Below are 27,200 nucleotides of genomic sequence, written 5' to 3' on the forward strand. Positions count from 1 at the left end.
ATGATATGAGGTGTTCGAAAATGGTTACAGTAGTTGAATAGGAGGATCACTATGACTATACCCCTTGGTAGGTTTTCCAAAGAGAAAATAATTTATTTGATATTATGGATGACTGGCTACAAAGGGACCGCTTCATTTTTGCCGGTTGGTCTGGTCTATTGCTTTTTTCTTGTGCTTATTTTGCTTTAGGAGGGTAGTTCACAGGTACAACCTTTGTAGCTTCATGGTACGCCCATGGATTAGCTAGCTCCTCTATGGAAGGATACAAGTTTTTAACTGCTGCAGTTTCTACTCCTGCTAATAGTTTAGCACAATCTTTGTTGCTACTGTGGGGTCTTGAAGCACAAGGAGATTTTACTCGTTGGTGTCAATTAGGGCGTCTGTGGACTTTTGTTGCTCTCCATGGTGCTTTTGGACTAATAGGTTTCATGTTGCGTCAATTCGAACTTACTCGATCTGTTCAATTGCGACCTTATAACGCAATCGCATTCTCCTTGATGGTCACATAAATCTAAGGACTGAAACCTTAGTCTTGCCTCGGCATATCCGTAGAGTAGAGATGGATCGGAATGTCCGGAATTAGACCAATGGGATTCTGTCATCTATATATATATATATATAAAAGGGTGCTTCTGAATCTATCTTATCCTTTATCAATTATTTGTTGTTCAGTGATAACTCGATCTTTCAATAAAATACTCGTTGTCTCAAGAGATATTTCGACCCATAGCTTTCATCTTTCGATTACAAAGAAAATTTAGTATAGTACAAGGGAACAATCTCATTCATGAGGCATGTAATTGATAAGTAATGATAATTCCATCCGGATGAGGATGAATTAATCATACAGAAAAGAAAAAAGAAAGAAAGATGTCTTAGTATTCACTTTTCTAGTGTATTCCCTGCGTTCCTATTCTTCTTTCTCATAGGGGACTATATAAAGATAAAGGATTACGTCGTTCTTGATAGTTCTTCTTTAACTAATGGATAGGAATATACTCTAGATCGGGATCATAAGGAAGTACTGCTTGATCATTTCTACCAACGTCAAACTCTCCTTCAGATTCCTTTTACTTCTCCTTATGCAGAAATCCATTTATACGTTACATTATCTACATTACTAACCCTTTGTGTACCATAGTGTTTCTAACCGCCCACTCACTTTTGATTAATCTCCACTATGGTAATAGGTAAATACTATAGAATAGGAGAAACTCCATATGGTTGATCTTTTGCTCCTGCTTCAAGCCACGATACGATGACTAATCAACTAATCTTGGGCTTGGGTTAAACAGTTTCCACTGCTTATGTTGGTTGCTCTTATACTTAGGGAATGAGACTCTATTTTATTACTACAAATCCATAAGCAAAGCAGTTTTGTTTCACTCATATAACTATCTGGTTTAACTCATCAAACGGAATCATTGAATCAATAATGTCGAATATATATATATATATATATATATATATATATATATTCTTTTTCATTCTTTCCTCTGATCCTATGCTTTCTTTATATACCTATCTATAACCTAACCTAATATTAGTTTCTAATACTAAAAAAAGAAAATACGTAAAAGTTAATGCTCTAACTAATCGCACATAGAGATATTGATAACACACACGGAGTTAACGGTATTTCATAACTAATAGATTGAGCAGCAGCTTGTAGACCACATGAAAAAGAATATTTATTATCTATAAAGAAAAGAGGTAAAAATTAAAAAGTGTGTTACTCATCTCTCATGTTTCCACATACTGAACTGGATAAAAAATTAACCTGTTTTTTTTAAAATATGCATCTTAATTCTACATTTTATAGTTGCCATCTTTTATATATATATATATATTCATGTTAAAACCCAACTCAAAAGGTTACTGAGTAAATGAGGTTTGGGCATTTCAAAATCAATTTGGCCATTTGAAAATATGCAATTTGGCCATTTTTTAAATATGCGATTTGGCCATTTGAAGCAGCACTTAACACGTTGACCCACACCCTGCATTTGATAACCAAGTTGCTGAGTAAATGAGGTGCTCTCTCTTACTACCTTGACGCACAACCCTTCGAAAAATTGGGAACATCATACAACAAAGAAATACGCTCTCAAACCCAATTTTAAACCATAATAAAGGGTTTTTCAACATTAAAATAACATTTTTTAACGTCAACATTAAAACAATATAGAAGCGTATATTGTTGCATCATCCATTGTTAGTTGGACTTTGTAACTTCATCAATTGAATTTATGTGAAATTATAAATTGTCTTGCATATCTCCATAATATTCAAATATTAGATTATATAAAAAGTCGTTCCAATTTTTTTTTTATATAAGATAAATGTATCTAATATGATAGTGAATACTTAATCTAAGTTTTTCTATTTTTTTGGGGGGGGTTTGGCCCAATTTTTTTAAATAAAATCTACTTGACCAATTAGTCTGGTTAACCGCTCCGGTTAGTCCGGTTAACAGCTCCGGTTAGTCCGGTTCCGGTTCGAACCGCTCTCAGCCTCATGACCAGTTAACCGTTCCGATTCGATTTTGCATACACTACTCCCCACATTGTCACCCCCACAAAAATCGCTTCTCGCATGATTCTTCTTCTTCTTATTGGGGTTGGGTTTTAATAAGAAGAGGTCGCTAAGTCTTCTACTAATTAGGTGTAGAATTGTTTTTTATTTGTTTTTGACAAAAATACTGAATTTTATTAGATCAAAGACAAATTACAATATAAAATTCGAAATAACGAGTGAGAGACCACCAAAGAATCCAATGAAGCACTCCTCTTAGACAGCCATCGGCAACTTCTTTGGCCTCTCTATAGACAACATCTACTTAGGTGTAGAATCGATTAGCTTCCTAAATTGAATTACAAATAGTAAATAGAAATAAAGAAATCGACGTGAATAGGATGGCACGTCTCCGACATGATCACTAGTTTGCCTCCTTTCATTTATCGCATTTAGTTATAAGCGACTATTATCTTCTTTAATAACAATTATATGTGTAATTCAATCCCATTGCCTTCTACTCCTTTCTACTCTATAAAATCCTTAAGCAAAACACACACACACTAGACCGGAGATAAGTCAAGTGAGCATATTTTTTCATTTTAAGCAAGTGAACACAATATTTCATTTCTAAAAATTATTAGTGAAATACAAATAAACTAAGCTTCTTGGTTGAGGTTACAGTTGGCAAAACTGTCTTAATGGTCCCTAAATGCTAAAAAGATTCGACCAAGTGTGTTTGTGTGCGAGAGAGAGAGAGATGTTCAATGCACTTTGAATTCAAAATTTTCTTTCAAATAAATGAAAAGGCCTTGCAGTTCGCTTTGAATTTAAATAGAATCGATACATGGAGATCTCCCTATCTCAATTCTCAAATTGATTTTAAGGATGGACATTTTCACTTGTGAATTTTAAGAGAGAAGCATGACCACACCTAGGACACCTCCTGTGGTATTTGCTGATCATTAAGTACATTAGGCAACAGGAGCACCCCACAATCACAAGCACATCATGCCCCATTCCATATGTTTCAGGGTCTTCTGGTGGGAGGAGTTGGAGCTCTCTCATTCTTCGCGAAGGCCCCTGGATCAATTACCATACATACACCCACATGAATGAAAACATTTGAGTGGACATTTAAGGGGGCAGAGAGAGAGGGTACATGTTTCCCATCTACTATCACTTTAATGGCACATTTGGTAGACGTGAAAATAATTAATGGGAAGTATTTTCACATGAAAAAAGTCCACCATATGATTACATGTAGAAGTATGTTCACAAAAATGTTTCAGTACAATTTTTCACACCAATCGGCAGCCAGTTGACGTGAAAATACTCTCACAACTAACCGCATGAGAGTTTTTTCACATGAAATACTTCTCAAAAAATATTCATATGCCATAAATGATACGGAATGGAAACCATAATAGATGGAAGAGTAACACTTTACCTGAAAATTAAGGTCCCTCTCTGTGCACTCCATATTTGGTGGGGAAGTGATGGATTGAAGAATTCTAAAGGAAGTTGCCAAGTTGGTTATCATATTTTGTAGCTGAAATATTGGGTGAGAGAAGATACAAGAGGAGGTGAATTGGAATTAAGAGTTCTTGGTAGGGTTGGCGATTAGCAGGTCCCTCGGAGCTACTCAGTACCTTTCTTTCAACTACTTTTAATAGTTATTCAGAGAGCACAAGACAGGTGGATATATCATCTATTGATCAGCATGAAAAATTGGTAAGTAATTAGTAATCAGGCACTTTTTCCCATCAGAATAAACCTACTGAAATCATGTCACTTTCAGCTAGGATGTACACCGCCCTAAACCATAAAGAGTCAAGAAATGCAGCCGCCCATGCGGGCTGGTACACACCGACTAGTGGATTTTCAAATCCAAGGAAAAAGACCATTCAAAGGGGAGGCTCTAGAAAATTGAGAGAGAGAGAGCATGGAGTATGGCATGTTTAAAAGCTTAGAACCTATCAAATGGTTAGATGGATTCACTTTCAAGAAGCAACCCAACAATCACATCAGGGGATTATTACAAATGTTTGGTTAACTACTACAACAAGAACAGGACAGTGCGGTCCATCGTAATTTAAGATCTTAGCAAGTCATAGGTGACAATGAAGAAAAGATCCACTTATGACATTTCTTCCTCTCTTATGGTTGCAGTTCTATGGTCAAACATACTTTTGCCACTCTCGGTCCCAGTACAGAAAGATAGCAAGACAGAAAAGGCAACGCATATGGATGTTCAAAACCGCTTATTATTGCTTTTGTTTACTGACATTCTTGAGAATATTAGTCTGTTACAAAGAATGCAAGAGTATCTTATGCAGATCTTAAACTCCATTCAGATCATGCGATGCCCATTCAAGAGAACCGTAATCGTATAAGATATTTGCAATTTTATCAGGGGCTCAGTTTAGCTTACTACTATACTCACCTGTATGCCGCTCAAGATCCACTTTCTTGGTTACACCATTACTAACAACCTAGTAACAGAATGGTTGAGATAATAATCTCAACTCCAAAGCCCAAATCTCTAAATTTTATTAGATCTACATATAAAGAAATAGAAGAATGTTACAGAACCAATCGCAGAATCTGGATATCTAAAATTACTGTACTTAGGCTCTCTATAACCACCACCTAAAATACACCGTGATCAATGCCCATTTGAACCATGTCCGATTACCATCAATACCATCGCCATCAACACGCCTAAATCCCCAGAAATCAAAACCCAAGAATTAAATCAATTCCCCTGACAAAACAACAAAAGTATTGTGCCTGGAAACTTCAGAAATCTACAAGGTCCTATGGAATAGCATCCATCAAACCACAGAGCCCTACACTTCGAACTTAACCATATCTAGCAACCATCATCATCGTCATTGCACTGTCATCTCATCATCAACCTCAAAGCTGAATGCTATCCAAAACGAAGCTGAATGCCTGAAAATTTTGCCTATGAACTCAGTCTCCAGAGTAGTCTGTAGATGCATGTCAGGCTTATTGCCTCGATCAAAATCCAAGCCTTTAATCAAGTCACCCGACAAAACAACAAAAGAATTGTGCCTGGAAACTTTAAAAATCTACAAGGTCCTATAGAATAACACCCATCAAGTCACAGAGTCCTACACTTAGAACTTGACCATGTCTAGCAACCATCATCATCGTCATTGCATTGTCATCTCATCAACCTCAAAGCAACAGACAAAAATGCCATCCAAAATGAAACTGAAAAGCCCGAAAAAATTGCCTATGAGCTCAGTCTCCAGAGTAGCATCTGTTGATGCACGTCAGGCTTATTGCCTCATGCTGAACCATGCCTCATGATCATCATCATCTTCACCACCACTACCGCCATTATCAAGACCATCATCATGATCAATATCACTTTCAGAATTGTATTGATTAGCCTCATTCGACCTTGCTTGATGAATTTCTTGGGAGATCCAAGCAGGAGGGAAAGTCTTTTGAATTGCCTCAGTAAGTTCTCCACCACTTCTCTCAACCTTGCGTAAACACCTAGACCAGTGAACTGCGGTGCCCATATCAACCGTTAGGCCAAGTTCAACCATTTCCTTCGATATTTGCAAGATGCCTGTGAAGAGGTAATCTTCTAAAACAGTAGCCCTAGAAAGCAATGAAGTCATAAGGCAATGGTACACAGCTTTGTCTGGCTTTAACCCTGCTGCTTTCATCTCTTCAAAACACCTCAAAGCCTTCTCGGGAAGTGCAGCTCGAGCCCACCCATTTATCAATGTAGTGTAAGTTTTGATATTGGGCTTCACTCCTACTGCCTCCATTTCTTTAACTGTTTGCACTGCTCTCTGCACTTAAAAGCAATTAAGAGAGCTAATAATTGGAAAAGCATAAGCAGTATTGAAAATGCCCTAGCTCTAAGACAGAAAAAATAGAAGTAACAAATATTCTCCAAATACCCCAAGTCAAGATTTGGAAGTATCAGTATTACAGGTATGGGAGGAAAGTCCTGAGTACAGTAGCCCCAGGTTTAAAAAAGAGGAGAAAATAACTTGCATACATTTTGCAGTTTTTGCCCCATGTGAAGAAAAGGAGTTATGAGCGACATGGTTGAGTAGCCAGTGTACACTACTAGAAAATAGAAACTGCGCGTCTTTATTTTTTTTATTTTTTGAGGTAAAAGATAGAAACGATGTGTTCTGATCCAATTTCTTAGATTCCCACCCATATTTGAAAGGAAATGTATACAATGAGACCATTTACTTTTGACACAAGAAGGTCACAACCACAGATGACCATTAGGTTTGAAATCGGGTGGTTGAGGATGCATCATTGATTGGGTACAAAGCCAAAAATAAAACATCTTAAATATCGTGACATACTTTCCTCCATTCATAGATCCAAAAATCGGCCCACCTAGAGCCTAGGCAGCCACCTAAGCGAGCTAGGGGCCCGGGCACATTGCCCTGGCCTAGGCAGCTCTCCTAGATGCCGAGTCCCTTGGCGGGTGCCCAGGAAACTGGGCCACCTAGGGGCAGAAATGCCCCTCGGTTAGGGGGCAATTCTTTACCTTTTCCCCCCCAAATAAGGGGGCAAAGGGGTGGGAAGGTTTTTATAAACCCTCAAAAGCTGTTTTAAGCATATTTTGACCCACAATAACTCAAAAAACAAATCCAATCTCGAATTTCGTTAGCTTGAAGTTCAAATTTATAGCAGTGTATCTGGACTTGGCCGAGTACCCCCAAGTTGTATATTAAAAAAAAAAAAGCCTAAAAAATGTAGGAATGATATAATCTTATTTTTATGTATGTTTTTTATGTTTTTGGAAAAGATTAAATAATTCTGAAATATGTAGGAATGATCTATCTTATATTTTACCCTTTTTTTTGGAGTTTTAAAATGCCCCCAACTTTCGTGGGGCAAACTGTGTTTTTTAGCCATATCCGCCTTTTTCAAGATTCCTATCCATTTACATATCCAAATCTCTTGAAATTAGGTTTATTGTGAAGCTCTTTGTATCCTTTTGTATCCTCTATATTTCTTATATTGATTTGTTCGATTTTAACAAAAGAATTGATAGACCTGGCTCGAAAGTCAATGAACTGTTGAATAACACAGTGTTCTTGAGCCATGTCCGCCTTATTCTAGATTTCTCATACTCTCTACTCATTCAAATCTCTTTAAATCAGGTTCATTGTGAAGTTCTTTTAATCATCTAGATATCCCGTGCCTCGATCTGCTCTACTACAGCAAAAAAATTGATAGATCAGGCTAGAAAATTATCTAGTTTATTGAAGAACAGAGTGTTGTTAAACCATATCCGCCTTCTTCTGGATTTCTCATCATCTACTCATCCAAATTTATTGGTATTAGGTTCATCGCAAAGCTCTTTGAATCCTCTAAAGATTCCTTAAATTGATTTGTTCAATTATAACATAAAAATGGAGAGATCTGGCTCTAAATTCTCCCGACTGTGAAAGAACAGTGTTCTTGAGCCCATTCGCATTTAGCTCGATTTTTCATCTTTTTCTCACCCAAATTTCATGAAATCTGACTCATTTTCAAGCTTATTCAATCATCTTCATAAGCACTAATTTTACAGAAATTTTCCCCAGCTTTAGCTATTTCTCCCATTTTTCAGAAATGTACACGACTAGGGCAAGTTACTCGAATTTGGCCGAGTAACTCGGGCCAAGGTCCAAGTACCTTGGCTGAGTCACGTTTTAGAACATTGATTTATAGTTTTAAAAAATTGATCCAAACATCATCTTTTTTGTTTTAGATTAAATTTTATCAATTTTAGAAGCTACTAGTGTGCTTTGGCTTTGGAGGTTGACAAACATCTCAAACATCGAGCAAAAAGGTTAGTTAAGAATCTTCATATTTAAAATTTTATTTGTTATTTCAATATCTCCTTCGGGTTCTTCTAGAAATGGTAATCTAGGTTGGTTTATAAACCAAATCCAAATAAATAAATTTGCATAAGACATAATTATTGCGAAAAATATGCTAATGGGATATAAACAAGTACAAAAAAATACCTTACTGGTATTAGAGGGATGTTGCTCCCTGTAAAAAAGTTCTTGTAACTATCAAGACGGTATAACACAAAAAGGAACAAAAGGAGCTTTGTCATTAGATAAGTCATTTTATGGTACTTCTAAAAGCGGTGATCTAGGTTGGAATTATGGTTATAACCCAAATCCAAATGATAACAATTGTATAAGGTGTAATTTTTGTGAAAAAGATAACAAGCGTAAACCGGTTCAAAAACCACTTTGCTAGTATTAAAGGGAATTCTGCTTGTTATAAAAAGGTTCCTGAAGCTATTAGAAAATAATGTTTGAATTTGGTAAAACTAAAAACTCAAGAAAATGAGCCTTGTTATATGGAAATGTCTTGTCCAGGTTCTTTAAGAAGTGGTAATTGAGGTAGGAAGTATAGTTCTAACCTGAATCCGAATGAACAAAAATTATATATCGTGTAATTATTGAAAAAAAGATACTAATGGGGATTATTATCAGATCAAGAAATACTTTGCCGGTATTAGGGGGATGTTGCCCCATGTAAGAAGGTTCCAGAAGATATTTGAGTTAATTAAAACACAAAAAGAAAGGAACGGGCAAAGAGGTATCAGGTAGAACCGAAGTTTTAAAAAGGGGACCACCTAGCGCCAAGACGGCCGCCTAGGTGGCCGAAACGGCCTGGGCGATCCCGAGAAGGTCTGGGCGGATCACCCAGGCCTAGTTGGCCAAACTAGGCGGATATCCCTGGACGTCCGCCTAGGTGCCTAGGAACCCGCCTAGGCGGCCGCCTAGGGCCTGCGCCCCGCCCAAGGGAGGAAATATGGCTCTTAGAGGGTATTTTTTTATCATTTTTTATACTAAAGGGGTAAATTGTGGGTTTTGGGTTCATTTGAAACCTAAAACCTATTAGAGGCTATTTTAGAGAAAAAAAACCCAAAAAAAATAAAAAATCTACTAGGCCTCCCATGTTCTTGGCGCCCGCCTAGGCGCTGGGCGGCCTGGAGCCCCCCGATACCTTCAATAAATTTGTTTCTCATTTTAATTTTCTAAAATCATTACTGTACTGGACTTCATAACTAAAAATCTTGGGCTTTTCTATCAATGGAAATAGCAGCAGCATCATTGAGTTTCCTCTTTGGTTCAAAAATCCCTCCAAGTAGAAATACATCACTCACTCCCCCTAGCATTGTTCAACTATCCTAGAGTACTCCACTTTGGGATATCAAAGTTTAAACTAGCAGGAGCTCGGCTAGCTAATCACCAAATGTTAAGTATAATGATGAGTCTACCTGCATATCTCCAGCCTTGCTACAAGCATGCACAAATGATGTGTATGTATGAATATCGGGATTAACCCCTTCTTGCTTCATTTGTTGTATCAAATCCGCAGCTTCCCACACATCACCTCTCCGAGCCCATCTGCAGATTGAAAGATAAATAGGCAAAAATGTTAGATGAAGGGCAGAACATAAAATGAGAAGAAGAAATCACAACAGAAGCAACTGACTCAGGAGCACAAGTTCAAAAGGCATGTTCATTGTTTGCTTCCACAAATAGTATACAGAGATCAACTAGCACGCATGTAAGCACTGAGGGAACTTAACCACATGAATACTGGCAATCTCATAATCAATTATGATGAACAGAATTGACAAGAACTATGTTGCATGGATACTTGTATATGCTCTAACATTCTGGTGTCCTACCATGTCTACCACTGAAACAGATACTAGATAATGCTAGGACACTTGCAAGCTAAAACAAATATTTACACGTGTTGATAGGATACTTGTATCTATATCCATGCTCTGGATTTTCAGAAATGCCAAGTCATATCCCTATTCTCTGCATGCAGGTCCCATATCCATACCCTTATTGGATATCTAGGATATGGAAAAGAAATGTAGGTTACAAATAAAAGAAAGCAGTCCTCAGACACTAAAAGAGGAACTAGCAGCAAATAGGCAAAGGTTTCAAAAGTATAAATTTGGGAAATGCAAGCGAGATATAAAGATAAACCACATCCATAAGTAGCAAATGTAAAAATCAATCTTTAGGAACTTTCTGGATGTGGTGTATAACTCAAGCACCAGACCGTGTTATCAGCACTGGAGGCAAAGCACACTTTTGTGGTTTTGCGACTCCTGCTAATAAGCGGTGTTTTCCATAAAAGCAGAGCCAATATCCTATAGCTGTTGGGAGGTTCAAAAAAGAAAAGAGAAAAAAATATCATGTAGCTATTGGCCTGCACCAAATGCCACATAGAATGGGGCCCACATATAAAGTCGCACTATCCACAACTTATACACCATCCAAACAAAATCTTAGTGCATCTGCAGGAAAAAATACAGCAAGTAAAGGGAGACTACAAAGTTAAAGGTCAAGCAATCTTGAAAAGACATCTCAAAAGGCTAATGTTCTCCATCCTCAACGATGACATTCACATTTCAAAGTGAGACAATTTTAGATTCACAAAGGTCATCTTTAACCCCTTTATTGAAGGTATTGGGGGGTGGGGGAAGAGAGAGTTGGGGGTGGGGGAATGTAGTTCTTAGTTTATTCGATTCTTTCACATTTTGGTAAATTTTTATAGAGATTCCAATTTTTAGCACGTTCCAGCATTTACTAATTCTGAAACAATTGGTGAGACTCATTGAGTCTGCAATCGATTCCCACATCAACTTACCACGAGGTCTGTCAGTGGCCTATCCAAGTCAGCATCTTTGAACCTTGAAATCATATGCATGCCTGCAAACGAGTCTATGTTTGCACTAACGCCCAGAATATGAAAATTCTGTTATTGGCATAACTAAAGGAGCGAAGATGAAGCAGGGAAAGTAAAACTCAAATGCGACAACTGCTACAAGTAACAGAAAGAAAAGAGGAGATACTAAAACTGCCATTTCACAAAACTGAGAAAATTGTAAAGATATGAAAGCATGTTTGTTCAGTAGTACCACAGACCATCAGGTATGGTCTACAAGACGCTGTTCAGTTGAAAAAAATACAACAAAGATTGCAGGCTCTAAAGAGGAGTTAGTGACACACATTTCTTAAAAGCAATGCAATAGATCCTAGAACCTTGAAAGAAAAAACAAATGGCATTCAAGAGATTCTTAATCTATATGGCAGGTGTTTACCCATCGATCAATATATTGTAGACAAATGTGTTCCTTGGAATCTTTTGGGCACTCATTTCCTTTGTGACTGCTAGGGCACTCTGCATACGGCCTGACTTGCAACATGCCTTAAGTAATGCCTCATATGAAAAGACATCGAGTTTCAATCCCTCCTCTTTGATTTTTGTAAAATACTCAAAGGCTTTACGAGTTTCACCAAGGGATGCATAACCTTGCATGATCGTTGTGTAAGTATGCTCATTAGGAGTCAGCCCAGCCAGAGACATCTCATCTATCATTGCGACAGCCTTCTCCATCTGCATAATGTAACAAATGAGAGTGAAAAAAAAAATATATTGACATTGTGGGAGGTAGCGATCAAGGGCAGTGACCTAATGGAATGAAACCATCTCTGCAAGCTCTACACGCCATGTTTCACAATTGATATCAAGGACCAGAGAACATACTCTAGGCAGAGGTGATCAGAGTGACAGGTGCCACAGCACAACATCCAGAGTTCCATTCTCACCAATTCCAAGTTAACATTCAACGAAATAAAAGATCGCAAGGGTAAATTTGTGTGAGTTAGCAAATTTGTGTGCACGCATGCATGTGGGGGAAGAGAGGCGGGGAGGGGGAGAGAGAGAGAGAGAGAGAGAGAGAGAGAGAGTGAGGGTTAGGAAAGGCAATTATGGCACTAAGTACCTGCTTCTTTTGAACCAAGCCAAGGATAAGTACATTAAAAGTCTCGACAGTTGGAATGCATCCACAATGCCTCATCATATCAACAGTCTCTATTGCTCTTTTCATATCTCCAACTTTTGCAAATCCATATATTATTGGTGTAAATGTTCGAGATGAAGGTCTGTGCCTCGCCTTTTTCATTTCCTCAATGATACGAATTGCCCTATCCATGTTACCCATCTTACAAAATGCGTTAACAATAATATTGTATAGGATCACATCAGGCTTCAAGCCCGCTTTTATCATGTCTTCAAATATGGCGAAGGCACTTGCACAATCATTTAGCTGTACAAAGCCACTTATCAACATTGAATATGTTTTGCTGTTATGCACTATACCAGAAGATTCCATGGTTTTGCTCACTTCCAGTGCTTTAGAAACCTTGCCCAACTGAAAGTGGAAATAGAATTGGCATTATGTTGGATGAAACGGCAGATGGGTATTTTAATAGTAGAAAATATAAGAAATCAGGTAATGGCCTTTAGCAAAGCTTCCAAAGAACTAAAGAACCTCTGTTTACACAAAAAGACGAACAAGAAGAAGAAAAAAAGAAAGAAAGAAACAGAAAAATTATCAATTTCATTGTGGAAATATTGCAGAGAGGAGAGATAAGGAATGTCATCCTATTTTGAAAGTCCAAACAATTTCACTTTGTATGATAACAAAACAAACGCTACATCACAGCATTGCAGTCACTCTCCCAAAGACTTTAAAAGCTCTAAAAATTTCAAGAGTTACAGGTTAACTGATAGTCCCATACAAGTAAACTTACCAAGGGCTTCATGCCCATTCAACAAAAAATCTGGCATGAATTAATTGTATATCAACTGTCATGTCCATCCTATTGAAAGATGCTACATTAGTTAAAAAGGACTGAATCCCCAAGGAATACCGACATTATTTATTCAGAGTAACTTGTTAGTGTTTCAACAAACTCAAGAAGTAGTATACAAGAGCATCGCTGCTAACTATGATTCTTCTGTTTGGGTGTTGTACCCCTGTCAGATACACACTGAGACACATACAGATTCAGATTCTTTTGGATTCATTTATAGCTTGCTAGTGTTTCAACAAACTCAAGAAGTAATACTCAGGAACATCACTGCTGCCTTTTCCAATTATATTGCTTGCCAACCATGTCACATGGGTGCCATACCCATTCGGATACGCGTTTACACACATTCAGATTCGGATTCTTTTGGATTCTTCTACTTGTTTATTAACAACCAACTACATCATTTGAGAGACCTGATCTTCTTTTTTATTTGAGTAGATGCAAGTATTTTCAAAAATGTTCATGGAATTTAAAAATAATCTACAGAGCTGATTAAGTTATAATTTATAATTTCTTGCTACTTATAATGAAATATGATATTAGTAAAACGTTGTTGGACTTAGTTGTCTCATCATAATATAGCCATGTCATTGAATCTTCCTCTCCATAACATGAGGAATCCAACACCCAGTACCCGTGTGGGACACCAAGCCATGCAACATAGCTTAATAAAAGTGATCTTAACCGCAAGAACCTTGTACTCAGGGAGCACCCCAGTCTCAAACTAAAATACTATTGGTGGTTACATGAAGGTTCCTAAGCACCCTAAGAGAAATTGTCTTGTCGGTTGCAGCCCACCATACATTCTCAAGGTAGCTCAAGTAACAAAAGTAACATCGACTAACAAAAGTTGATGCAAATAACAAAAGTTGTTTCAAATAACAAAAATTGTCTGACCCATATCCTCCGTTTACCGTTCACTCCCACCCCCACACCCCACTCTCCTCCATAGAGCACCCCATATATATCAGCCTCTACCCATATCTACAGGATCCTTTTCCATCTCCCTCCCTTCCACCAAGCCCCCATTCAACCAGCACTTCCTCCCACCTTGATCCCTGACCTAATCTTGGACAATGAAGCAGATTCCTTCAATCTAATCCAGAAGGATAACTCCTTTGCCAAAAATTATGACGTTTATCTGGTCTACATCCACCCATATTGCCATAATCAGCCAACTCCAAATTGCAACCTGCAGGCCCCTCCATCCCACTCGGACAATAAACATCCCAATGTCCCCTAGTCTTCCTCAACCTCCCCATCAACAATTCAATGTTCAGTCCTCAGGGCAGATCAAGCAAGTTACAACCGGCAAGTGAGGGGTTCTAAGGATCCTATTCCTCAAAGACCACAGAAATCCATCACAATAGCGCTATACATGTAGTCCCTCTAACCATTACAGTGTCAAACTCTTCCTCAGCCTCTCTATCCTTTCAAATCTCTGAAGCATTTCGGTGGCAGAATGTATCCGCCATGAGAGAGGCACTGTTGCTGACGACCCTCATCATCTTAAGGGGATTAAGACATGGGCAAAGAAAATCTGATCACAATAAAAAGTAACAACCAGGTTGGTGTATGATGGGTCTATTAATCTATCCTTTCTCAGTCTGCATCCCAGTAAGATGCATTGCCGGCCTTGACATTCTCTTGGCTGACCTTTCATGAAGCTGCTTTGCAACTGTAACCATGGCAGCCAAACCTAGGTGCAACGAGACCTGGAAAGTTTTGGATTAAAATCCATGAAATCCCTCTATATGGTTGGGATTTTAGAGCTTTTAGAGGGATCAGTGAAATCTGCTGGGGTTTCCTGATGGTAGAAAGGTTTTCAGTAAGGATTCTTAGCTTGTGTGTCATCTAAATCTTCCCTGAGACCTTGAATCTGGCATCGATCGCAGTTCCATTCAACTAGTTATTGCTAATTGCTAAAGCTGAATTATCTAGTTTGAATTGAGCGTTGCAATGACCCCAACCCTTCAACATTTCCACCCTCAACCTTCGTCAAGAAGACAGTCTCCACTAGGTGAACTCAAAGAGAGCATCAAGGAGGGCCCACAGGTGATTAATTGCCAGAAAAATCACAGAAGGAAAGATGGCTGGAAAGACAAAGTTCCTAGCAACCGAACAACATAGGAGGGGGGGGTCTTGACATGGAGGAAAGATGGCTACGTGTATCTCTTAAGAATACTTGTATTAATCTCTTATTGTATATTGTTAGACGGTAGTTTAGGCTGTTCCCCTCATTAGGGGTATTTTAGTCAATTTTTGTTCCTATAGATATATATATATATATATATATATATATATATGCATAAGTTCTACACCACTAGAATCATTAAGGGAAAAGTATACAAAGAGATCACTTATTTTTTATACAAGGAGGTCACACTTTGCCTATCAAATTTCAAATCGGGTGGCTATGAGTGTGTCATTGGCCACACTCAAAGTTCAAAAAAAAATTCTCAAACTTTGTGTACACCTCAAGCCATCCAATTTGACATCTAATGGCTAGGAGCCTCCTTGTAACGAAGATAAATTGTTTTATTGTATACAAACCCATCATTTTCTTTCAGCTCTCAAGCATTGTAGAGAGACTTTTCTTCTTCTCCAAGTTAACATGGTAGAAAAGCAACTTAAGGTTTCAAGTTTTTCTAAGTTTTTATGCCAAAAGCTTGGAGAGACTTATCAGATCTCAACATCACCAAACTTTCACTTTTTTTCAGGCTCTGCTCTCCCCTTAAGATCAATAGTAAGTTTGCCTTTTCGTAGTTTGATTTTTAGAGTGAGGGTTTAGAGTTCCTCTCGATTTCTCCTTGATCTTCAAATCTGTATCTTATGCAAATACAAATTGTTCGCCTCTGTTAATTGATAGTTATACCTCTTATTCTTGCCATATTTTGGGGGCTTCGATCTAGGGTTTCCAATTTCTTCTAGATTTAGTGTTAACTGATCGGTTTTGTAATTTTGTTCCCTGAAACTATCACACTTGCACACAAGAGTGCTCCCCTAAATCCATGTCAATCTTGCATAATTGGACCATAATTTGGGATTTAGAGCTAGGGTATCTAGAAATTTGGGGATCGAAGATCAATCTCGGGGTCATTCACGAATTTTATCCATTTCACTTTTAGAACGAATAGCCTCATTCAGCTAGGGTTAACTTGGCCCATTTGGGCTTATTTTCTGGATCTGGGTTTCAATCATCAGTTTCAAGTTCTTTCATATATATGTTGTTACTTAAGTTTTTCACCTTCTATTCTCCACAAAAATTCCTTAATCAAGTCTACATACATGTCGGGCATCATATTGTTCCCTGGCTGCGATGGCATAGTAACATCCCATTGCCATCAAACTTGATGGCTCAAACTACAAATCATGGTCATTTTTATGATAAATTTCCTCTCCAGAAAAGGCTTATGGGGCTACATAGATGAGTCAGTTAAGAAACCTATCATATGAGTGGCATGTTACAAATGCCAACATATTGTCAACACAGTGAATCTCTCCAGTATAGTCCACTCACCAATTTTTGCAGCCAAAGAAGCATAGGACTACTTGCACATACTCTGTGTTGTCTAAGACTGCTCAGAGTATAATATTGAGCTTGAAGTTTGGGCAGCTAGACAGTGCGATCGTTCTATCCAGGAATTTTATTCACTCATGACGAGGTATTTAATGCTCCCAACGGACTAGGAGGGCCTCTTCTAGTCCAAGGCCCGAAATTGTTTAGCTGAGCCAAGCCCAACTCGGGCCTGAAATAATCATTATGGGCTAGGGCCAGGCCAGGCCCGGCCCGGTTTGGCCAGATTTTGTAGCTTTGTTAAAACAGTGACTTGATATGCTAAAGTCAAGACCATTTTATAGCTCTCCTCACCTTTTGCCTCTCTTTCTAATAATAGGTGTGGGACAAAGCCCCATCCCCCATTTTTCTACCAAACCAACATATCGCTCTGAACCCACTCTCTCTCTCTCTCTCTCTCTCTCTCTCTCTCTAAACCACCATAAATTCCAATCAAGATATCTGCAGTAGAGATGCTTTGACTCACTCCTCTCCTCTCCCTATCATACACACATCAACAAATCTCCCGTTCTTCCCATTATTTGCCATAATCATCAAAATTTGACTATTGGTGAAAGAATCATGCTCAATTCCTGCAGCTTCACTTGAAAAGCTGAAAATTTCAAAAGCTCTTTGTGCGCCATTCTCTCCCTTCAAAATATCACTAGTGTGAGTGTTGTGAAATCAATCTCTGGAGAGAGAATATAGTCTTGCATGTAGAAAGGCTAATCTGAGGATATTTAAGACACTACAACTTATGCCTTTTAGATCAGGCTTTAACAGGCGAGGTTCGGGCCTGAGGCCATCCAGGGCCCAAATTCATGATAACAAGCCCCGAGTCAGGCCCAGGCCTGAAGAAATCGTGCTGGGCAGGGAACGGCCCTATACAAGAATGGGAAAAGAAGATTTTTTATTCTATGTAATATACAAACTGGAAAACAATTCATGCCAGGCTAGTGCTGATCCAGCCCCGGCCTGAAAATTTCTGGCCTCCCAAGCCCGGCACAGCCCATCCGCAGGCCTTAACATGCAGCCCAAAGCCAGCCTGAAAGCCCGCAGGCTGGCCATGGCCTGTCAACAGCCGTCTTTTACATGATACGAGTAACCTCTAGGGTCACAGCGCACAATGGGAGAAAGATTTGAACAGAGAGGTGGTTGTTGTTGGCTGAGGATTGGTGAGGTGGGCTGCATATTTTGTCGAATAGGAGGGACAAAGTGGGCGTGGGGTGAAGAGCTCTTGTTCCTAGAGAGAGGGCCTTACCCCTCTTTCTAGAGAGAGATAAAATCCCATTTGTAGAAAGATATTTTGGTAATCCCTTTTAGAGAGAGGCATAACAGTACTTAAGCCTTCTTTTAGAGAGATATTTTAGTAGATATTGCAGTATTTGGTTTTAGTAGATATTCTAGTATTGGGTTCTATAAGGATGGCCTGTAAATAAGGGACACTGGACCCCCATACTGTTCACTATAATATAGTTTGGCCAAATGTTTGTGGACATTTCTAATATTCCGTTTACTAAGGATGGCTCATGATAAGGAACATTGGAGCACCAAAATGTAACCAACACTCCAACATTAATTATTCTTTTTTTTTTTTTACTAACTCACAACAATTATCAGTTAGCTTCAGGCATTTAGGTCTGGAATTCCTCATATACATCAGCTTATAAATAATAGAGCCGAATTGCTTTTTATACAAAGAAGAGCACAAATGAAAACTCGAAACAGCAAAACATTTCAATCTAAAAGGCGAAAAAAAGCTAGAATGCCAAGAATGTTTTACCTTTGTGTACAGATTAATAAGACAGCCATAGCTGATAATTGATGGTGAAAACCCACACTCCTGCAGAGAAATTGCAAGCAAAAAATAAAGGGCAAGTCAAGCCACGGCACCGTTCTGATGTATTATACTCGAAAAGGAGACAAAGCATGACATTTGCGCAAAACAATTAATAGGATATTCGGCAAAATCTACCATTTCAACAAAGAATACTCGGGAAACAGTTAAACAGATCTAGGCAATAGCAGAAATCTGGAATGAATTTGCAGAAAATTAGGGACTAAAGCCCCCTGATTCACTTCCTTTCACGGTATATCTTCAATGAGATAACACTGCAGGCTCATTGTCATACACAATGCGAAGTTTGCCAAGTGCAGGACACTTGAATAACCACCACCCATCAGCTTTTTATAAGAAGCTACTTCAAGTAGTCTTGTTCTTTGTGCAAAATGGTGCCCAGACCAGAATAGAGGTCAAATCGGTGAGGTCATTCGTTCAGCAAGACCATCCAGACTAGACTGATTGACCAACTAGACAGACCATAAATACAAATATTAAAAAAAGGTAAAATACAAAAAGTTTGAAAAATAGATAAAAAAAATATGGAAAAAAGAAAATCTAAAATAACTAGAAAAATCAGAAAATTATTAGGAACAAAAAATAAATTTCCATGGTTCACTGTTTTCAACAGAGGTATTTAGTAATTAATCAGGCAATTTATGATGAGATTTCCCCTTGGTACCTTGTGCCGATTTATGATGAGATTTTGCACATCTGCAAGGGTACGGCCGTCTTATGAAGGCATATCTGGAGGGAATCAAACGCCCTGGCGGACTGTCTGACAAAGGAAGGCACAGCGGCTCAAGTCGAGGACCATTAAACGACTGAGGATTTCGATATTTCTTTAGGTCCCTCTTTTTAGTTTTCTGTGATTAGGATTTTTTGGAATACTTGCTCCTCAGGTACATCTTCTGTATTGGGCACTTTTATAAGCCCCACTCATTTTTTGTATAGGGCTTTTGGTCTAGCCCATGTTTTTGACAAGAAGCCCGATTTGTGGGTGTTCTCGTAGATACAAGGTATACCTCTTTCCACCCTTAATACAACAGTTAACAATTTCAAAAAATAAAAATAAAAAATCAATTTTCCTTATCAAATTAAGAAAAAAAAAACCCTGAAATTACACAAAATTAAAACCAGGGAACAACCTCCAAATGTGAACAATCTCCATATTTCAATTGGAGCAATAAATAATGGAAATAAAATAAGACAGGTAACTGAAAATAAAAACCGAGAAAATAGTCATTTATATACAAAAAATGCACAAAAATCCACAAAATAAGCAAGTACTCACAACATTTAGTACAAAAGCAACAAAACTCTTTAGAATGAATGAAAGAAACAACCGAATTGCTATTATTTGAGAAATAAAACTATTTTACTTGTGAAAGCGATAAGACACCAAAACCTTTTTAAATGTTGCTAAGTTTTTTTACTTGTGAAAGCTCGGAAAGTTGCCGGAGGTTCACCTAAATGCTAGGTTCTGAACAGGTGGACAGCCAGTCCAGGGATTGGACTGGCCATGACCACTGGTTCAACGCCAGTTGGATGGATATTCCTGTTTTTCTTTCTTTTTTTTCTTTTTTTCCTTGTTTTTGGTGGTTGGGGGGGGCGGGGGGGAGGATGTGTGGGTAGTCAAACCAAAAGGAATACCTATGGCTTCACCACTTAGTGGTTCGAACCAGCAGCTCTGATCCAGTCTTAAAATCATTAATTAAAAACCCTTTCTTGACCAGCTTTCGTCACTGTTGTAGGTTACATGACTTCTAATTTAAACGATTTTCAAAAACTTCAATTGCATGTCATTTGACAATAACATAGGAATGCAAAACATTGCAATGAATTCACCAAAGAACTAATACAGAAAAATACTTCAGAAACCAAGAAGCACATCATCCTCGCGTACAAAAGACTGATCCTAGCTCTAAAGAAGAACATGGTAAAGTAAAAAAGGACTTCATTTTCTTTTCTTCTTTTTTTCATTTCTTTCTTTTCAAAGAAGCAAACAGGCATGCTTCTTGGTAATATATCAAGATTGGAGTAATAGAAGGCTAAAAGAGCAATCGAACTAATCACACGCTAGGCATTTTGTCCAGGTATCTTCCAAGTAATTGTACTCCTCCATATATCTCAATGTAAACTCAATCACATATATTCATGTCCTCACGTGCATTAGTTAAAACATCTTGTATAGCTTTGAAGAGCATTAGCTTTTAGGCTGTTTGTTGCTCATGTTCACAGAAAACGCAGCTATATCTTTTAAACTATGGTAATAAGCTCGCGTATGTTAGGATAATCCGCTGGAAACCAATTCAAAATGATACCATACGCAAAAAAAAACTCATATATAAATATTCGCTTAAAAATTATTCCTTCAATTGAATGCACCAATACGTAATGTAGGAAAATATTGCAGGCTCAGGGCCAGTTAAGAGGGACTTTAGCATCTTAAAACGAATTTGGGGCTTACTTGGGCACAAAAATTAGAAACTTTTCTTTGACAAAACAACCTATTTCATGAACCCGACACATCGAATCTTAGAAATCCATGCAATAGTAGTACCAAAGAGTTCTTCAGAAATCGACTCGGGCCAGATACTCGCCAATGACCCGACTCGAGTTTCTCGGGCGAGTCCAAATGGAGTTACTTCAACTCGCTCAATATATTTATGCTGGAACAAAGCCAGAAAATGTTGGAAAAGATGCTTAAAAATCAGAAAAATCGAGATTATATTAAATATGAATTTTTTCTCACAAAACTTTGGCACCAAAAAAACGTAGGGTATGGAAAACTACTGTTTTTTTCTCAAAAAACCACGAACTTTCAAGCCAAAAATCTCATTTTACAGCCATTAATCAAACAAGAAATTATGTGATTATTGAAGGCAATTGAATCACAATCAAATAGAACCAATTTTAAACAGATTTGGGCAACAAATAAGGAAGAAATTGACAGAATAGTGGATTGAATAAGTTTTCTTCTGAACAACTGTTTTCTCACTAAAACCAAGATTTTTCAGGCCAGATATCTCAATCAGTAGCCTTTCATCCAACAAATAAATTTATGGATGATGTAGAGGGCTGATCACGAATAAATAGCACCAGATTTCGATGTATTTGAATCAAAAGTGAGAGAGAAATCCCTGTTTAGGCATCATTGTTAAAATACAGCTATTTTTCACCAAAAATCGATGAATAAACCCTAAATCACAAGTTTTGATCCGAAACGATCGAAGATATATTGATTTGGATAAAGAAAAGGGAGTAATATAGGTTTAGAAGTAAAAACTTTGAACAAATTTTATCATAAATTTTTATCATCACCCACACTATACACCTCCCTGTGTACACTAGACTCAGGCTTAACTCACCTCGCCTTTAAGGCATGGGAGAGTAACTTGGCCAAGTCCAGAAACACTGGTCCCAAGTGTCACTCATAAGCAGTATTTCTAATTAATTTGAAGGAATTCAATTGTCAATTACCTTATGGTTATTAACATAATTTACAATAAAATTTTTATAATTTAGAAATTTACAAAGGTGTCAAATGACTGAAATTCCTTAGTTTAATTGAAAAGTGACTACAAAGAATTAATGAAATAGGAATATATCTTTACCCTTCAAAATGCAAGGACGTCTTCTTTATAAGTACTCTACGAAGGAAGACTCCAACTTTGTAAAGAGACAAAAAATTTCACAATGCTCTTGTGAAATCCCAAGAAAACCAATGGTTCTTCTTGCAGGATATGATGGACAAACAGGCATCTTAAGTAGAATAGTGTATCTAGTATAACTGATGATTCCCCACAATAACATATGAAGAGGGCATAAGTCATATTAGTATGGATGTACTCGACAATGCTTGCAAGCTTGATAGCATAATTATGAACATCTATATCCTAATGTGAAATTGCTATCATAATTGAGGGTTTCCATGTGAGTTAACCAGGGGAAAATTGAGGTAAGGATAATAGAGCAGGTACACGATATCTACTAAGCAATTGTATTATCATGTTTGGACCAAATATCGTTGGTTGTGATATTGTGTGTACCAAATTCAGTATTGAACTAAGTAGAGGTTACTTGTGTGCATGACACTTAAATTATGCAATCAAACAGCTATGCAAATTATATAATTGGTTAAACAAATAGATTCACCAAATACCAAGCTTAATAGAACATGCATTTCTTTGCAAATTAACCCTTTCGCCCAAGTAGTCGTATCACTGGACTATGAAGTCCTTGGAGCATTGCTAAGGACTATGCTGATGTTGTAACCACCCATAGGTCGAGTGGTCCACAAGCTAGTCAGTAAAACTATAGGATTTTACAATCTTTCTAGAACATATAGGGAGATTTCCTTCTCTACTCAATGAATTGTAGGGGACTGAGGCCTTGTATAAAAAGAAGCCAATCCTACACACTTTCATCCCCTTACCACTCCATTACTCCAATGGAGCCATCTCTCACTCACCTGACCCCATTGGCCAATTGAAACTGAAGCTGGGAGCCTATATACCTCAGCGATCCGACTAAGGCAAGTCATAGTTTTTTATTGGTGCTTATTTCATTTGGTTATCGTCAATGGACTATTCTCAGCCTTTTCCTTGCTTATCTTGATGTTGGACTCTTTTTTCTTAGCCTATCAACACATGGTTTTCATTTGTTGGTTGTTAATTTTAACTTTAAATGTTACGGTTACGGTTTATGGCCTTTAAAGGCCGTGAGAACATGTAACTAACATTTATAATGGATTATGTACTTCAATAGGAATGTGTGTTGTTTGACTAACTGAGTTTTACATGGCTTATGGCCAAAAGCCATACCCATGGTTTCTTATGTGTGGATGTAGGGCTGTATATGGTTTCTTATGTGTGGATGTAGGCCTGTATATGGTTTCTTATTCGGAGAGATGCCCATAAATGAATTCTAATACAGAAGAGTTATATGGTTTCTTGTGCGGATGTAGGCCTGTAAGAGCAAAGACTAAATCATCAACAAACTTCTGTCCGGCACGTAAATTTGAGAGCCGTATTATTGGGAAGCAACCCTGAAAAGGGATACATCTACATGTGCATAGAGAGAGTCCCCCCTACACTATAGTGACATAGTCTTGATTTGCTCTTAAAGAGGGGGAACTATAATCCACATTTTGCGATCATGGTTCCACTGTTTATTAGCCAGCTTTGACACATCAATCATGAACCCCTGCATGAGACTGTGGATCATAGGTTTCGTTGGATTGGTTGGAGAATATAGAGGTGGATCACCGTCACTAAGTCGGGTACAGTGCCCTTCCAATCACTTATTTTGAACCATTTGTACCAATCTACTTCTAGATATTTTATTTTCTGTAATATAAATATTTATATGAATTTAAAAAAAAATCACAAAATATTTTTTAAAATTAATTTCTGCTGTAAATTTCTTAAAAAGGGTATTTCTAAAAATATACAATGTGTAGGGGCACATGTGGGCCCCTTGGATCTAGCCCCACATGTGTGCCACACCCCATGGGTGGGGCCCATGGGGCCCACATGTCACCCATAAGGGTGGCATGCCCCTCTCCTTTCCTATTTTAGAAATTTAATTTAGTTAAATATGTTTTAAGTTAGAAAATCTTTTAAAAAGAAAAGATTGTATGTGCTTATTTTGTGGGAGTTAGTTTTGGCCAAAACATATTATTTTGACTTCTACAATTTTAAAGAGATAAATAAGGAAGTTCTAGAAGGCTTTTAGCTTGGTCTAATCCTAATTAGACGAGAAATGGATATGATAAATATCAAGGGGATAAAGTTCCTAATATTCTTCTTTAAGTCATGATGACTGATTTTAAGATGGATGGCTCAAATTTAATTCTCTCTCACCTCAAACGTTTCCTAAATTTCTAGTGGTCAAGGCGAGTCAAAATTGAATAGGAATACCTAGGGGGTTGAGGCCAATATAAGGAAGGGACCCCTCCAGTCTCTACACAAATTCCCAAGCCGCTCTCTCTCTTTATTTCTCTCTCCTCCACGCCCCACTCTCTCTACTCATTCTCTCTCTCTCTCTCTAGGTGGCACGCCACCCATAAGAAAAAGAGGGGTGAAATGCCTAACCCTAGTTAGGGCCCCAATTGTTCTAAAAGGGGTTCCAATAAATCCCAACTGTATTTTATGTTCTCTAAAAGCCCTAGTATGAGAGGTATTGCCTAATGCCAGCTCTGAAAATTCAACAAGACTAATAGGATTAAAGTGAACCATGGATCAAGAAACTAAGTGCTAATGGGGGTGACCCGAAGTACATTCAAGTAAGTCATCCCGGCTGTGATCTTTTATTTTTCAGTTATATTTGCATATTTTGTTGAATTTCAAGAACATTACATGTATTAAAATTGTTAGTGGAAGCTTGAATTTCATTCTTGGATTGTGTCTATTTAATTTAGCAATAAAAGAAAAGGTCCTAGATTGTATTTAGGGTTTTGTTTTCGTATTTACAGCAGTGTTTTGTGGCACTAGTAAGTGGAATTCATATTGATTAATAGAAGGAAATGAGAAAAAAAATTATTTTTTATTTTTTAGCATTGAATTCTGCATAGCCACTTCTTTCATCAAATACTGTTTCTAGGCAAGAATTACTGCAACTTAAATGACTAATGTATTTCACTTAAAAGATCTCGTTACTCTGTAAAATAGAACGGGTGGAAAAAACTTATAGCAAAGACAGGATTGTAAGGTTTACAGACACTTGGACAAACTGTGAATAACATGGGTTCATATATGAAGAACAAACCAACCAAAACACCATTGGCAGGCATAGAAGTTTGGTTGCACATTTAGATTGCACAGCATAGGCTGTTGTGGAATTGGTGCCATGTTCTATTTGGGAATTACGTTGTTTACAGGCCTGACTTTTTTATGTATGCTATTCCACCTTCACTCTCCACTAGGGACTGGAGTTTGGGCTTGATAGGGGCAGGCAATTGATGAGATGGTAGTCGATTGTTTGCTATGATTTGTAGATGTTCACTATGTTAGGATAGTCTAGATTCTAAAAACATTTTGTATTGTTCAGCATTTTCATTGTAAAAGGTCCAAGGGCTATGGCAACCAGATTGCAGTTCTCTGCAAAGGAGATATTAAGCAAGATAAATCTTGCATTCTGTTTTATAATGTCATTCACTTTCCTAGTGTTATGCCATGATGGTGATTTTGAAGACGGAAATCGTATTTGCAGAAGGAGATTGGGCCGACTTGGGTTATTAAGATGGAAGAATTGATAGCCGACCTAGAAAGGTTATACTAGCCGTTTAAGGAGTGCACAAAGGACCTAATGATGATGTGGGAAATTACAAGATGCATGAGGCATCACATCTATGCACTTAGCGAGAGGCTGAAGAAGATATAGGAAGAAGTTTGTTACCCAGCAATTTGGAATGATGTCCTTAAGGATGCCTTGGAGGAGCTTTGTTCTAATGTTACAAGTATTAGTTTCTGTACGACCACATGCAACAAATTGGCACATGGATTATCTTTCTTTGTTAGTTTGACAGTTAGTCTATGCTTCTGGGTTTGGGATTAGTTGGGATGGTCCTTATAGGTCCCCATTTGACCTGTTCACAACAGAAACAGCAATCAAGATCGATAACCTGTTTGCACTTTGCACTGGACACAGCAGCAAAGTTTGATAATATGCTAGTATCGAGTTTTGATTATGACAATGCCGAAGAGCCTGCTGCCAACCAATTGTGGAGATATGAATTGGCGAAGTTCCAAAGTTAGGTGGTGGTAGCAGGAAATGGACATGTAATATCCAGTGCAGAGGATGCCTGTATGTCCGCATGCGGGCCAACATGTTAGGAATTAGACTTGGAGAGAGTAGTAAAGAGATATTGAAGTGTCCCAATATAACTAAGACACGAAGTTTTGAAGCTTGAGGAGTCTGAAGCAATTAGGCTCTATGGGAAATTCGAAATAACGAGAAAGTGAAAGCACAAATATTTTCGCCCGTCATTGTTCCCAAAGTCCAGTCACATGTCCCCTTCAAAATCTGCCCCATGAGAGGTATTGGAGGGTTGAGGGTTACTCTTAGTCAAGGTCTGTTATTATGTCTATGCCTCACGACTGTGTGATGGGCCAGGGCAATATGATTTATGTGTTTATGTAATTATATAATATGAGCTCGATAACAAAATAGCTCTGTACGGGAAGGTCAGGGCCAATAGAGGGCATGGACCTAAATCCCTGACTCTTAGAACCTTCTCAAGTATGTGCATATGCAGTCGCCATGCATGGGAAGCCGCTTTTCTAAGGATCCACTGGTAAGAGGTATGCACATGTACCGAGCGAGGACCCTCGCACCATGTCTGTGCATGCCCTCTAAGGGGTGCACCTGAAATCCACTTATACTTGGGGATTCGGGGCCACTCACCGGTTTGGCTTTGATAGGCTAAGATCATAAGCCCCTAATTATACATTGTAGGTCTCTGTTGCGTCATACCGAGAAGGTACCTTTGGATTCAGGGTCTAGCCGAGTGGAGTGCTCCGATTCATAATTCAACTTCACGGATCTAATTTCCCCTTGTAATTGTTTTTAC

General features: G+C 38.1%; 1 protein-coding gene across 6 annotated transcripts in view; it reads right to left on the bottom strand.

The window, feature by feature from the left end:
- Positions 1-3,300: 3,300 nt before the first annotated feature.
- Positions 3,301-27,200, bottom strand: part of LOC18444497 (pentatricopeptide (PPR) repeat-containing protein) — a 39,396-nt gene continuing 15,496 nt past the window's right edge. For 2 of the 6 annotated variants that reach the window (XM_020673710.2, XM_088852468.1), the window contains exons 6-10: positions 18,569-18,628; positions 12,356-12,784; positions 11,672-11,967; positions 9,821-9,950; positions 3,301-3,597 (exon numbers count right to left, since the gene is read on the bottom strand). In XM_020673710.2, coding sequence (XP_020529369.1) covers positions 3,397-3,597; positions 9,821-9,950; positions 11,672-11,967; positions 12,356-12,784; positions 18,569-18,628 — 1,116 coding nt within the window. In that variant the 3' untranslated portion in view covers positions 3,301-3,396. Of the gene's footprint in view, positions 3,598-4,765; positions 6,359-9,820; positions 9,951-11,671; positions 11,968-12,355; positions 12,785-18,568; positions 18,629-27,200 lie in introns of those variants that run through there. The other 4 variants (XM_011628886.3, XM_088852467.1, XM_020673711.2 and 1 more) reach the window with 2 other exon arrangements.

This window comes from Amborella trichopoda, chromosome 11, assembly GCF_054954075.1.
Source record: "Amborella trichopoda isolate Santa Cruz 75 chromosome 11, AtrichopodaSantaCruz75HAP2 v2.0, whole genome shotgun sequence".
Lineage (NCBI taxonomy): Eukaryota > Viridiplantae > Streptophyta > Magnoliopsida > Amborellales > Amborellaceae > Amborella > Amborella trichopoda.